We start from the raw sequence: 13,308 nt of genomic DNA on the forward strand, positions 1-13,308 counted from the left end.
ATGCTTCCTCTAGCCACTCTGGCACCAGTTTTTCTCTGGTTGATTAGCGCGGGTCTCTCACCACCACTCCACCGTTCTCCCCCTCTCCCTGATACTGCTCCCCGACCTCCGTCCCACGCGTCTGCCAGACCTGTCCCAGCCCAGGGAAACTTTAAAGTTCCCTCGGAACCTCACCGGCCAACAAGCAAGGCCCCTCTTTGGGTGGAGGAGGTTGCCATGGAGACGGGTCCATGGTCCGCGGCTCGGGTGCGGAGGGCCGGGAGCGGCTTCCGATTGGCTCGGCGGGCGCGCAGCGTTCTCCCTGCGCACATGCGCGGTGGCGCCGAGGCGAGGTCGCGGCAGAGCCGGGGCGCGGTGGGTTCCGGGCCGGGCTTCCCAGGACCGAGCTGGACAGGCGGCTCCGGCCGAGGCGCGGTGCTCTCTGGCACCGGACGTGGCGGGGCCAAGGCCCCTCCGCAGCGCGGGGCCGAGCCCGCCACGCAGGCGCCGCGGCCGCCGCCATTGTTGCCCCGGGCCTCTCGGGCCGCTCCGCTGCGTGTCCGCGGGTTCGGCCACAGGTAAGGATGCGGGCGGCCTGCCGGGTGGAGGCTGCAGGGCGGTCCCCGCACAACCGCTCGCGACCCTCCTGCTGCGGAGTTAGGGGATCCAGTTGGGGAGGAGAGGCTAGGGGAGCCTCTGCCCTGCAGGCCTGGTGAGCAGCAGACTTTGGGGGACACGACGGGGTTGAGGAGGGCTCAGAGTTGTAGCCGTGGACAGGTGGTGTTCGTTCTCCTCCAGGTCAGGCCTGCAAGGAGGTTTTCTGCAGGAGTCCTGATTTCAAATGTATTCCTAAGGAATGGTGTCCTGTGGAAGCTCTTAACGGGCCTCAAGCTACGCTAGTCTCATCTGCTTTCCAGTCCCCAGCCCTCAGATGGTGATGGGCTGGAACAGGCTGGTAGTAACATGCAGGCAGGTAAATGGCTCGCCCTTTTCCCCTGACCATTCCCTTGGCAACCGTGGGCACTTGAGGAGGAAGCTCTCCTCCTAGTTTGTTTTAAGTAAGGTTTCCTCTGTTATTTAGAGAGCCAGTTCAGTCGATACAACTTCTGTTACATCAGTGACTAAAGTACGGCAGCTTTTTTTCTGTAAAAAAAAAAAAAAAAAAAGTTTAAAAAAAGGTAAATGTTTGACCCGTCATTTTGCTCAGGATTCAAGTCTTTGCTTCTGTCCCCACCTTGTTATGGCAGTCCCAACGCGTGCCCAGGGCAGATTGAATCCATCTTGCAAGTCTAAGACTATAAGGGGGGGAGACCACGGGTATATTTGTACACTCCGGATGGTCCATTTCTGTTTGTGCAAATGGCAGAGAACACCAGGGATTCTTGACCTTGTGGTCTGTTCTTGTGTTTCAGGATCTCTTAACCATCCCTAAAAGTAAGACTGCTAACTCTGCCTTGACTCTGTTCTGCCCCTGGCTGCAGCAGCCCTGGATAAATGTCTTTGTGGCTCTAGCATTCGACTCCAAACAGTTGGCTCACTCCTGGAGAAATAAAGGCTGTTGCCAGGTTGGCTCTCCTGTCTGTAGCAATGTTCTCCCCGAGCAAGAGGACAGCCAATTCTTCCCGTGCCCAGGTCCTTCTAACGTGGAAACCAGACAAGGCTCAGGGTGGACCCCGAAATGCTGAGAAGGAAATCCTCGCCGCAAGACTCTTGCGTGACACTGAGACCTGTCGGCAGAACTTTAGGAACTTTCCCTACCCAGACCTGGCTGGTCCTCGGAAGGCATTGAATCAGCTCCGAGAGCTCTGCCTTAAGTGGCTAAGACCCGAGATTCACTCTAAGGAACAGATCCTGGAGCTGCTGATTCTGGAACAGTTCCTGACCATCCTGCCTGGGGAGGTTAGGACTTGGGTGAAGTCTCAGTACCCAAGGAGCAGCGAGGAGGTGGTGACTCTGGTGGAGGATTTGACTCAGATTCTAGAGGAGGAAGGTGAGACTTGTGGGGCAAAGAGGGGAGGAGTCCTGGGTGGTCGGAGAAAACAGCCATCCCTCCTGGAGCAGCCCTTGGAGGTGATTAGGAGAACAGAGGTTAGCGAGTGATACCAGCTTCACCTGAGCCCCACTCTGCATGGCGCCCCCTCAGCTTGCTCAGAACCCAACACACCCAGAGGACGTGTGTCATAAAACAGTGACCAGACACAAACAAATTATCCCCATGGGAGCCCTCAGGACATTTCCCTAAAGAGTTTGAACCATTCTGTAAAAGTGCCCCGAGAACATCTCTTTACTAAGTAAAACAACAGCTCACAAAATTGATATCACATGAGGATTTAGTAGAAAATTGTGTCTTTGGGACATGTTCATTAGACGCCCAGAGCAGACTTGGTTTTGAAGCCTGCACTGATGTCCTAGGATAAGTCATTGCCTCTTCCCTTTGGTTCTTTGAAGTGGGCATATGCTGTTTTTGGTTTCCTTCTGACTCCTCACTTTAAGGAAATGTAGGCCTCTGCTAGTGAAGTGTTTCCTGGGCTGTGCACACAGGACTGACCTCCACATGGTCTTTGTCTTCCCTAGCTGCTTCTCAGAACTCTGCCCTTTCTCAAGAAACCCCAGAGGAAGACTCCAAAGGAAGACAAGCTTTCCAGGCAGGGTGGCTAAATGACTTGGTGACCAAAGTGAGTGTCAGTTTCTTCCGTGATTTTAAAATGCCATCCTGGAGTGTGAGGACCTTGTCTAACCTCGCCCTCTCACCGCTTTGACCCTGAAAGTCCTATCACGGACCTAAGCCTCAGTTTTTCTCCTTTAGTCACCTTGGCCTGTTAAGGTAGGTGAATGCCTCTTATCAGAAGGGGGATCCTGGAGTTCCCATCGTGGCGCAGTGGTTAACGAATCCGACTAGGAACCATGAGGTTGCGGGTTCAGTCCCTGCCCTTGCTCAGTGGGTAAACGATCCGGCCTTGCTGTGAGTTGTGGTGTAGGTTGCAGATGCGGCTCAGATCCCGCGTTGCTGTGGCTCTGGCGTAGGCTGATGGCTACGGCTCCGATTCGACCCCTAGCCTGGGAATCTCCATATGCCGTGGGAGCGGCCCAAGAAATAGCAAAAAAAAAAAAAAAAAAAAGAAGGGGGATCCAGGAGTTCCCATAGTGCACAGTGATTAACGAATCCGACTGGGAACCATGAGGTTGCAGGTTCGATCCCTGGCCTTGCTCAGTGGGTTAAGGATCCGTTGTTGCCGCGAGCTGTGGTGTGGTTCGCAGATGCGGCTCGGATCTGGCATTGCTGTGGCTCTGGTGTAGGCCGGTGGCTACAGCTCCGATTAGACCCCTAGCCTGGGAACCTCCATATGCCGCAGGAGCGGCCCTAGAAAAGGCAAAAAAAATCCAGCTGCAATGGCTCAGGTTGCTGCAGAGGTGCGGGTTCCATCCCCAGGCTTGTGCAGTGGTTAAAGGATCCTGTATTGCCACAGCTGCAACTCAGATTCATTCCCTGGCCCCCGAACTTCCATATGCTATGGGTGCATTCCAAAAAAAAAAAAAATCAAACAATAGTTACAATATTATTTTTCTTCATTAACAAGTAATTAAAGGCCTCAAATTACATGGTGTTACGCTTTATCATGAGTCTGCTATTTTAAGGAAGAGCAGCTCAGGTCATCTTACAAGAAAGGTTTACTATTAAAATGTACATGGTCCGAAATTGAAACCAGCTCAAGACTGTGGTTCCTGAGTTCCCTTCATGGCTGAGTGGTAACAAACCCAACCAGTATCCATGAGAACGCTGGTTCGATCCCTGGCCTTGCTCAGTAGCTTAAGGATCTGGTGTTGCTGTGAGCTGTGGTGTATGTTGCAAACGTGGCTTGAATCCCGCATTGCTGTAGCTGTGGCTGTGGCGTAGGCTGGCAGCTATAACTCTGATTCTACCCCTAACCTGGGAACTTCCATATGCCACAGGAATGGCCCTAAAAAAAGACTGTGGTTCCCCCACCACACACGGACTTGCCCCTTCCTGCTGGTTCCTGAATCAAGTGATGTCATGTTTGATATTTCAGGAATCCATGACATTCAAAGACGTGGCTGTGGACATCACCCAGGAGGACTGGGAGCTCATGCGTCCTGTGCAGAAGGAGTTGTACAAGACTGTGACGCTGCAGAACTACTGGAACATGGTTTCTCTGGGTGAGCGAGTGTCACCTGCGGCCCCTGCCCACCCCCCCCCCCCCAACAGCCTACCCACCAGCTGTTAAAAATGGCTCAGGCCTAGAGGTGAGCATGCTCATCCTGGTCAGGCACAGAAATGGCCAAGTTCTACTCCCTTTTCCCAAATGAAAGGTTTCTAGGTGAGTGGTCATCAGAAACTAGGGTGCACAGCCTCCCAGAGCCACCATCCAGCACCAGGCCTTGCTCGTTGCCCACTTCCCCCAGGATCTCTACGCATGCGTCCTACAGCATGGCAGGAAATTTTTGTCCCAGCTCCGCAAAGGTCAGTGACCTCATGCACTAGGTCGTATCCACAAACCATTCTTCTGTTGGAGGTCTGTCCTCATTGGCAAGAAGAAGTCAGGCAGTAAAATTTGAACAACCTTTTTTCTCTAGGATAATACTCCATCTGTTCCTCCTGAACAGGACTTACAGTGTACAGACCAACTGTGATTCCCATATTGGAAGAGCCGTGGATGGTGATCAAAGAAATTTTAGAAGGCCCTAGTCCAGGTGAGAGAACCACCAGCGGATGGCATTCTTTGTGCTCAGGAGCCTTGCTGTCCTGAGGGCGGTGAGATACGATTTTAAATATGGCCAAGTCACTTCACACAGAGACATCCCAGCCTGTGGAGGACTCTGAGCTGCTGTGCATTGCTTCCTTACAGAAGCCGTCTTCAGGAAGAGATTTTCCAGATGTCATTTTTACACCCTCCCCTACTCCGCACCCCCGCCAGTGTCTCATTTTGTGCTTTTCCATGACCCTTCGTTCTGTCCCTTAGAGCTTTGTCTTTGGCTTTCCTTATGTTCCCTCCTTTTTTTTTTTTTTTTTTGGCTGCACCCACAGCATGCAGAAGCTCCCAGGCCAGGGATGATCAACCTGCACCCCTGCAGTAGACTAAGCCACAACAGTGCCAATGCTGCGTCCTTAACTACTAGGCCACCAGGGAACTCCTCCTTCCATTTTTAAACACACATGAATGTCGCCTAAAATCCCAAATTTTGAACCTTCTCAACTTGTTTTTGACTTTCTTTTCTGTTTATTGACAAAACTTTGTAGCCCCCTGCCTTCACTCTCCTCATTCTTTTCCTTTTTATTTTCTAATTATTTTAAAAGATAGTGTATTCACAAGATCAAAAATTGTAAAAATATATAAAGCCAGATCTCTGCAGACAGAAGTCTCCCACCTGTGTGCCATGTTCACCCAGTTCCTACCTCTGTGTCATCAGTCTGTGGATTGATGCTTAGAGGCCACATGACTATTCTGTTCCCTGGTGACCTTACATTTAAGGATATTAGCATCCACTGAGGATCCTTGCTTTGTTACTTTTCTGGTTGCAAAATGGTGATTTTCTGACTCTGCTGTCCCTTCTTAATGATAATCTGTAAAGAATCGTGGTGTCTCTTCCCACCCCATTTTTATATGTATGTGTCACTATGGAGTAATGGAATTTTTTAAAATTTATTGTGTTATTAGCCCATTAGTTCCAGTTGTGGGGGGAGGGGTGTTTGTTTTTGATGCTCAGTCATCCCAAATTTGGACAGTGGCAGCCTTTCAGACCAAGTCCACTGTCCTTTTGAGAGGTCCCCAGTCTTTGAGCATTTCCTGGCTGATGATCTGTAGGCTCGCTTGTGCCTATCCAAGACCTGGGACTTCTCTAAGGAACAAGGGTCATTTTAATGGTGATTAGGGATGATAAACCAGGATCTGGGCAGCATCAGTCCTCTGGGTACCATTGCTTCTCCGTCTGTGCAGTAGATCGAACTCTGTGTGTAGATCTTTCTGATCCTGCCTCACACTGACAGCTGTAATTCAGATCCAACACCACAAGGGAGCATATGGAAGCTCCCAGGCTAGGGGTTGAATCAGAGCAGCAGCTTCCAGCCTACACCACAGCCACAGCAACACAGGATCCAAGCCTTGTCTGTGACCTACACCACAGCTCACGGCAACGCCAGATCCTTAACCCACTGAGCAAAGCCAAGGATCAAACTCGTGTCCTCATGGGAACAAGTCGAGTTCGTTACCCCTGAGCCACGACAGGAACTCCCCCACATCCATTTTCTGTCTCCTTTCCTACACAGTGAGTCACCTGCTTCCCAATATCAGTATAGTTACTCATTTGCTCTTTCATAAAATACACACAAAAATGATTTCAGGATCATATCGTTATCACTGAAATAACAAACTGCTCAGGTAGAGTTCAGAATTTCCTCATGTCCTTAGAATATATTCCACTAAAGATAAAAGGAATGTCTGTAGATGTCTGATTGGGTCACTTAGCTGTACAGCAGAAATTGGCTGTGGTGTTCCCACTGTGGCATAATGGGAACAGCAGTGTCTCTGCAGCACCAAGATGCAGGTTCAATACAAGGCCTAACACAGTGGGTTAAAGGAGCCGGTGTTGCTGCAGCTGCAGCATAAGTAGCAACTGTGGCTTGGATCTGATCCCTGGCCCAGGAACTTCATATGCTGTGGGGCAGCCAAAAAAAAAAAAAAAAAGAAGTACACTTATACTAGCAATTTCTTTATGGCATCACTCAGGCTTATTACTTTAAGCTTTTTTTGCTTGTTTGTTTTGTCTTTTAGGGCCTCACTGGCGGCATATGGAAGTTCCCAGGCTAGAGGTTGGAATCAGAGCTGCAGCTGCCAGCCTACACCACACAGCCACAGCCATGCCAGGTCCAAGCCATGTCTGCGACGTAGACCGCAGCTCACAACAGTGCTGGGTCTTTAACCCGTTGAGCGGGGCTAGAAATCTAACCAGCAACCTCATGGATACTAGTCAGGTTTATTACACTGAGCCACAATGGGAAACCGCTGAGCTTGTTAATTGTTATTTATAACTTTAGTGCTTCCTTCTCAGGTGTATGAAACAGTCTTTCAGAGACTGATTCTGATTACACAGAAGCTAAACTCAGCCTCTAGTACTATCTCATCATTTCTGATGATCATATATCTTGGATGTATATACATGCCTCCCATGTAGTCTGTTACCATTCTCATTTTGTTTTTTTTAAGGGGGGAAGTGATAAATCGTGGTTTGAGAAAGTTGTTTTTAAATTTTTTTCCTCCAGAAAAAGTAATATAACATTTCTAGTACTAAATAACAATAAAAGAAATATAGCCAATTTATTGAAAATCAGAAAATATTTTTTGAATCTAAAATCTCAGTTAGTGTTTTGGTAACATATATCTAGTTCTATGCTAGTTATGATACTGCTTTTTGTCAATTAGCATTACTACTAAGCATTTTCTAATATCTGAATTTTGTATTTGAATCAAAGTAATAAAAATAGTTTGTAAATTCAAGCAGCACAGGGAAGCATGAAGAAATGTGTCTTCCTCCCTTACTTACATATAGACACACACCTGCAGACACTGCTGATCCATGGGCAGAAGGCCCTTGTTTGGGATGAGAAGAGGGAGACGCATATCTTTACACATGTGGGGCCTCTCTATATGTCATTTTTTGCCTCTTTTTTTCCCACTTACTATGTCCTTTTTCTATCAATATACCTACCTCGTTATTTTTATCAGTTACCAATATTCCATCCTCTCCTGTTCTAGCTAGAATTTTATTGATGGATGAGTCTGTCGAATGGATATATTTGTAAAGTTATTATCCTTTAATTTGCATCTTAAAAAGTTTTTGAACTGTCCAAGTACTGTCTTTGCTATAATATACACTCCATATCTGATTACATTTCATCATATAATTCTTTTTTTTTTTTTTTTGGTCTTTTTAGGGCTGTACCTGTGGCGTATGAAAGTTCCTGGCTGCCAGCCTGCACCACAGCCACGGCATTGTCAGGTCTGAGCCACATCCTCCACCTATGCCACAGCTTGCAGCAACACCAGATCTTTAACCTATTGAGTGAGGTTAGGGATCGAACCTGCATCCTCATGGATACTAGTTGGGTTCTTAACCCACTGAGCCACACAGAAACTCCCATGATATAATTTGGAATATTTGCAAGTCATATCTTTCTTACCTAATTTCAAAGGAGAAAGGTATTGTAAGTTAATTTTGTTTTAAACAACCATAATGGAAACATAATAGTCATCAACAAATCCTCATATGATTGCTTTTTAGCCATGTTTGGGCATCCAGGTTTTTCTTGGTGTGTGTGTGCACATGAGTGCCTGTGCTTGCACACATACATACACACACTTTCACTTGAGTTGACCTTTTTGCAGCAACATATTGTCATTTATTTTACCAATTCAGTTAGATAGCCTCCATAGAGCCTTTGGCCATGTAAAAAAATTTTTTATTAAAGTATAGTTTACAATGTTGCGCTAATTTCTGTTGTAATGGGCCATTTCTGAAGGAAACATAAAAGAAGCATAAGCTATTTCCAGAGCTTGTATCTGAGTTAGAAATACAAGCAACACACAAAATTGTGAAATAATAATGTGAGGCCAGATCTTCCCATCGGCCCAATATTATAGTAGGTTGGACCATATCAGACTCTTGATATTCAGCCATATTGACATACAGAAGAAACAATTTCATATGACTCAACCTAATCCTAATTTAGGATTATGGGTCACAAGCATCTTTTTCAGTAGGTTGACAAGGTGTCACAAGAGAAGGCCTAGAGTCTGGAATCAGGGGCACCATTAGAAGAGTAGGAGGATGTAGTTGTGTGATGTGGGTAACTTTGAACTTTAAGCTGAACATAAAGTGTTTGGTAGAAGGTAGAATAGAAAAAGCTAGATGATTTGGGGACTGAATACTGAGTGGAGGTATTTTTGGCTTTTCTTTCTCTAACTTTTATCCTTTAAGCCATTGATTCTAAAACTTCAGTGTGCTTCAAAGCCTCCCAGAGGGCTTAGCCCACCCCTAAGGTTTCTGATTCAGTACATCTGGGAGGGGCCCCGTCACCTGGTATATTCCAGGTGACAGTGGTGCTTACACCACTGGTCTGGGGTCTGTATCCCTAAGAACCATTGCTTTAGGCTGCAGGAGATACCCAGATGTGTTTAAGCCTGGAACACACTCTTTGGAACTGGCTTCAGAATATTTTATAGGGTGTGGGGAATACATCAGAAGGAGGGGTGATGACAGCCTGCCTGCTTTATGACCTGTCATGTAAGTTATAGTGTACAAAAGTATAAATAATTGTGTAATAAATGTCACCCCACCTTGTCCCACAGTCTTGTTTCCTATTTCCCCATCTTAGCTCTGACCTAACCTATCCTGTTAACTCTCTGCCCCTATTGAGTGGTGAGGAGTCCCCCACTTGAACGATTTAGTCCTGTTCTCTGCCCTTTACCCTCCTCTCCCATGCCATAAGGACAGAACTATAATCTTTTTAGGCATTTTATTCATGTTCATTATTTTGTTTCTGCTTTGGCACCTTCTTCTCTCCAAATAGAGCAAAACTTTGTATATTTTTTTAAATTTCAGAATGGGAAACAGAAGCCCAAGAGGGTCCTCCAGCAGAAAATATTTCTAAACTCACAAAGGATGAAACCAAGCCCATCAAGCTGGAAGAACCCTATGATTATGAGAACACAATGGAGGGACAGGCAACAGGGACCTTCAGGAGGATTCCCACCAAGAGAGATTTCAATTTGAAGTCAGTCCTTTCACAAGAAGATGATCCTACAGAAGAGTATTTTAGTAAATACAGTATATATACAAGTAATTTTGAAAAGCATCCAAACCTAATTATACAGTTTGGTACCCAGTCGGATGATAAAACTTTTGTGTACGATGAAAGGGCAGCCTTCAATCATGTCTCCTATGGGATCGTACACAGAAAAATATATCCTGGAGAAAAGCCTTATAAGTGTAACGTGTGTGGAAAGAAGTTTAGGAAATACCCATCCCTCATTAAGCACCAAAGCAGCCATGCCAAAGAGAAGTCTTATGAATGTGAAGAGTGTGGGAAAGAGTTTAGACACGTCTCATCCCTCATTGCACATCAGAGGATGCACACGGGAGAGAAGCCGTACGAGTGCCACCAGTGTGGGAAAGCCTTCAGCCAGCGTGCACACCTCACCATCCACCAGAGGATCCACACGGGAGAGAAGCCCTACAGGTGTGATGACTGTGGGAAGGACTTCAGCCAGCGTGCCCACCTCACCATCCATCAGAGGACACACACCGGCGAGAAACCCTACAGGTGCTTGGAGTGTGGAAAAACCTTCAGCCACAGCTCATCGCTGATTAACCACCAGAGAGTCCACACTGGAGAAAAACCTTACATATGCAATGAATGTGGAAAAACATTCAGTCAGAGCACACACCTCCTTCAACATCAAAAGATACACACGGGAAAGAAACCATATAAATGCAATGAGTGTTGGAAGGTGTTTAGTCAGAGTACTTACCTGATTCGACATCAGAGGATTCATTCTGGAGAGAAGTGTTACAAATGCAATGAGTGTGGGAAAGCCTTTGCTCATTCCTCAACTCTTATTCAGCATCAGACTACTCACACTGGAGAGAAGTCCTATATATGCAATATATGTGGGAAAGCCTTCAGCCAGAGTGCAAACCTCACCCAACATCATAGAACACACACTGGAGAGAAACCCTATAAGTGCAGTGTGTGTGGGAAAGCCTTCAGCCAGAGTGTACACCTTACTCAGCATCAGAGGATCCATAATGGAGAAAAACCCTTTAAATGCAATATATGTGGGAAAGCGTATAGGCAGGGTGCAAACCTTACTCAACATCAGAGGATTCACACCGGAGAGAAGCCCTATAAATGCAATGAATGCGGGAAAGCATTTATTTATTCCTCATCACTTAACCAACATCAGAGGACTCATACTGGAGAAAGACCCTATAAATGTAACGAATGTGACAAAGATTTTAGCCAGAGAACATGCCTTATTCAACACCAGAGAATTCACACGGGAGAGAAGCCCTACGCATGCCGTGTATGTGGTAAAACCTTCACCCAGAGTACAAACCTCATTCAGCATCAGCGTGTCCATACAGGTGGCAGACACCGTAATTAATGCACACAGGAGACTCCATTTAGGTTTTAAACCTTAAATTTTCTTTTGTATTCTGTGTGTTTAAAACATTACTCAAAAGAGGTGCAATATAGGTTAGCTATCACTCAGCAGAAGCATCAGAATTAGTAATGTGGGTATAACCTATTTAAATTTATTGTGAAATTTAAGAAGAAAACATTCACTTCCTAACCTTTATTTGATACCAGTTCGGTTCATTCCAGAAGGAAAGCTTAGGAAAGTAAGAGTACTCAAAAACTTGTGACTCAACTCTGTGCTTGAAGTACTTCTTAATGAGGCCTTATGTGTGTAACTTGGGAAAGTGTCCATCCAGCAGAGATTTCACACCAGGAGTAATCCCAGGGCAACAGGAAAGAAAAAGCTGCTTTCAAGCCTTTGGTTCTTCCCAGCTTTGAAGCCTTAAATATTGAAAGGGTCCCCTCCCCCCTTTTTACTTCCCTTTTCTATTATGCCATAACCACCATGTGGAGCCAGTAGGTTAAAAAAAAAAAAATAGATCAGAGTATCTTAAAGGTTTCTCTGTGACCACTGTTTAATTACACTTTTCCTCAAATGCTGAAAGGAAGTATTTAAGTATTAAAGGAAGAGAAGCTTAATTATGATCTGTAAGGATAGAGAAACTAATGTGTATATAACCCTTAAACATATGTACAGATTTAGTTAAACACTCAAAAATTAAACACCCAATCTTAATCTTTAAAAAAACACACTAGCCTTAGTTTCACTAGGTTTTGACAACTGTCATCTGGAAGCAAAAAAGAATACAATTGCTTTTGCTTTTTTTTTTTTGGCTGCAGTTCTGATTCGACCCCTAGCCTGGGAACTTCCCTATGCTGTGGGTGTGGCCCTAAAAAGAAAAAAAAATATTTTTTCCCCACCTGTCTCCTAAAGTCATAACCTTAAGGGTTCCCCTGTGACTGACTTTCTGTAGAAAGTCCATTTCTTCCATGGAAACACATTTATTGAGTAGTTGCTATGCTCAGGGCCCAGACTTCCTAATTGGATCCTTTCAGGACTTACTGTGCTGAAAACCACACATAATTTAAGCGACAGAAAGCTTTCTGAAGTAATGAAAGATAACAAAGGGAAAGACATGGTCTTAAGTCTCACGTGTGATGGAATGAACATAAGAAACCTGCTAAGATAGGTTGCCCAGTGCAACCGCATTGTCTTAGACAAGGAAGTTAATGGAAGAAGCTATTTAAATAGCATGAGAAAATTAGTGGAAAATAGGCTTAAGTTTAGTGCAGAAAGTGGATCAGGGAAAAAACTGAAGACTTAAGGATGAGGAAAGAAAATACAGAGGTGAGTGTTAGAACTGAAATTACTGGATGTGGTTTACCTAAGAAAATAAGAGTGACCAATTGAATAGAAAGGCAAAATTCAGCCTGTTTTATAAGAACTAAAACTAAAATGACTGATTTCGAAAGAATAGTTGGAATTGGTACTCCTCATACATTTAAGTAAAATAGAGATTACTCTTAAAATAACAGGAGAAAAGTTTCATTGGAAAAATTATTGATGCAGAAGTCATCATTGGTGCAGTGATTATTAAACAGTAATAACTGAGTTTGTGGGGTCCCAAAGAGCCTAAAAAAAAACTGGCCGAAAGGCAAACAGGTAGAAATACCATTGTATTTACTATCCACAGCATCCCACTATCAGACTTTAAGACCATGTTCTGAGAGTTGGCAGTTTTTATCTAGCTCTTGATTCTTTCTTTTCGTGTGTGTGTGTGTGTGTGTGTGTGTGTGGTGTGTCTTTTTTTTAGGGCTGAACCCGAGGCATATGGAGGTTCCTCGGCTAGAGGTCGAATTGGAGCTGTAGCCACTGGCCTACACCACAGCCACAGCAACTCAGGATCTGAGCCGCATCTGCAAACTGCACCGCAGCTCACAGCAATGCAGGATCCTCAACCCACTGAGTGAGGCCAGGAATCAAAGCTGTGTCCCCATAGATGCTAGTCAGATTCGTTTCCGCTGAGCCACGACAGGAACTCCTATCTTGCTCTTGTTTCTTTAGTGCCTTGCCTGTGGTGGGTGGTCAATAGGTGTTGGCTGAATTAAAGAATAAATAAGTAGTTAAGTTAGACTTGAGTAGTAAGGTGAAAGTAACATGGAGTGAAATTGAC

The 13,308-nt window shown here is 45.4% G+C and overlaps 1 protein-coding gene across 2 annotated transcripts; it reads left to right on the forward strand.

Annotated features, from left to right (window-relative positions):
- Positions 1 to 358: 358 nt before the first annotated feature.
- Positions 359 to 11,693, forward strand: ZNF287 (zinc finger protein 287). 2 transcript variants are annotated; one of them, XM_047757050.1, is made up of 6 exons: positions 359 to 557; positions 1,392 to 1,969; positions 2,554 to 2,654; positions 4,029 to 4,155; positions 4,603 to 4,689; positions 9,595 to 11,693. In XM_047757050.1, the coding sequence occupies exons 2-6, from the start codon at positions 1,567 to 1,569 to the stop codon at positions 11,157 to 11,159; spliced, it is 2,283 nt and encodes a 760-aa protein (XP_047613006.1). In that variant the 5' UTR covers positions 359 to 557; positions 1,392 to 1,566; the 3' UTR covers positions 11,160 to 11,693. The 2 variants fall into 2 exon arrangements, with proteins under 2 accessions (XP_047613006.1, XP_047613007.1); XM_047757051.1 differs by lacking the exon at positions 359 to 557 and adding an exon at positions 575 to 952.
- The last annotated feature ends 1,615 nt before the right edge of the window (positions 11,694 to 13,308 follow it).

This window comes from Phacochoerus africanus, chromosome 14 (genome assembly GCF_016906955.1).
Source record: "Phacochoerus africanus isolate WHEZ1 chromosome 14, ROS_Pafr_v1, whole genome shotgun sequence".
NCBI lineage: Eukaryota > Metazoa > Chordata > Mammalia > Artiodactyla > Suidae > Phacochoerus > Phacochoerus africanus.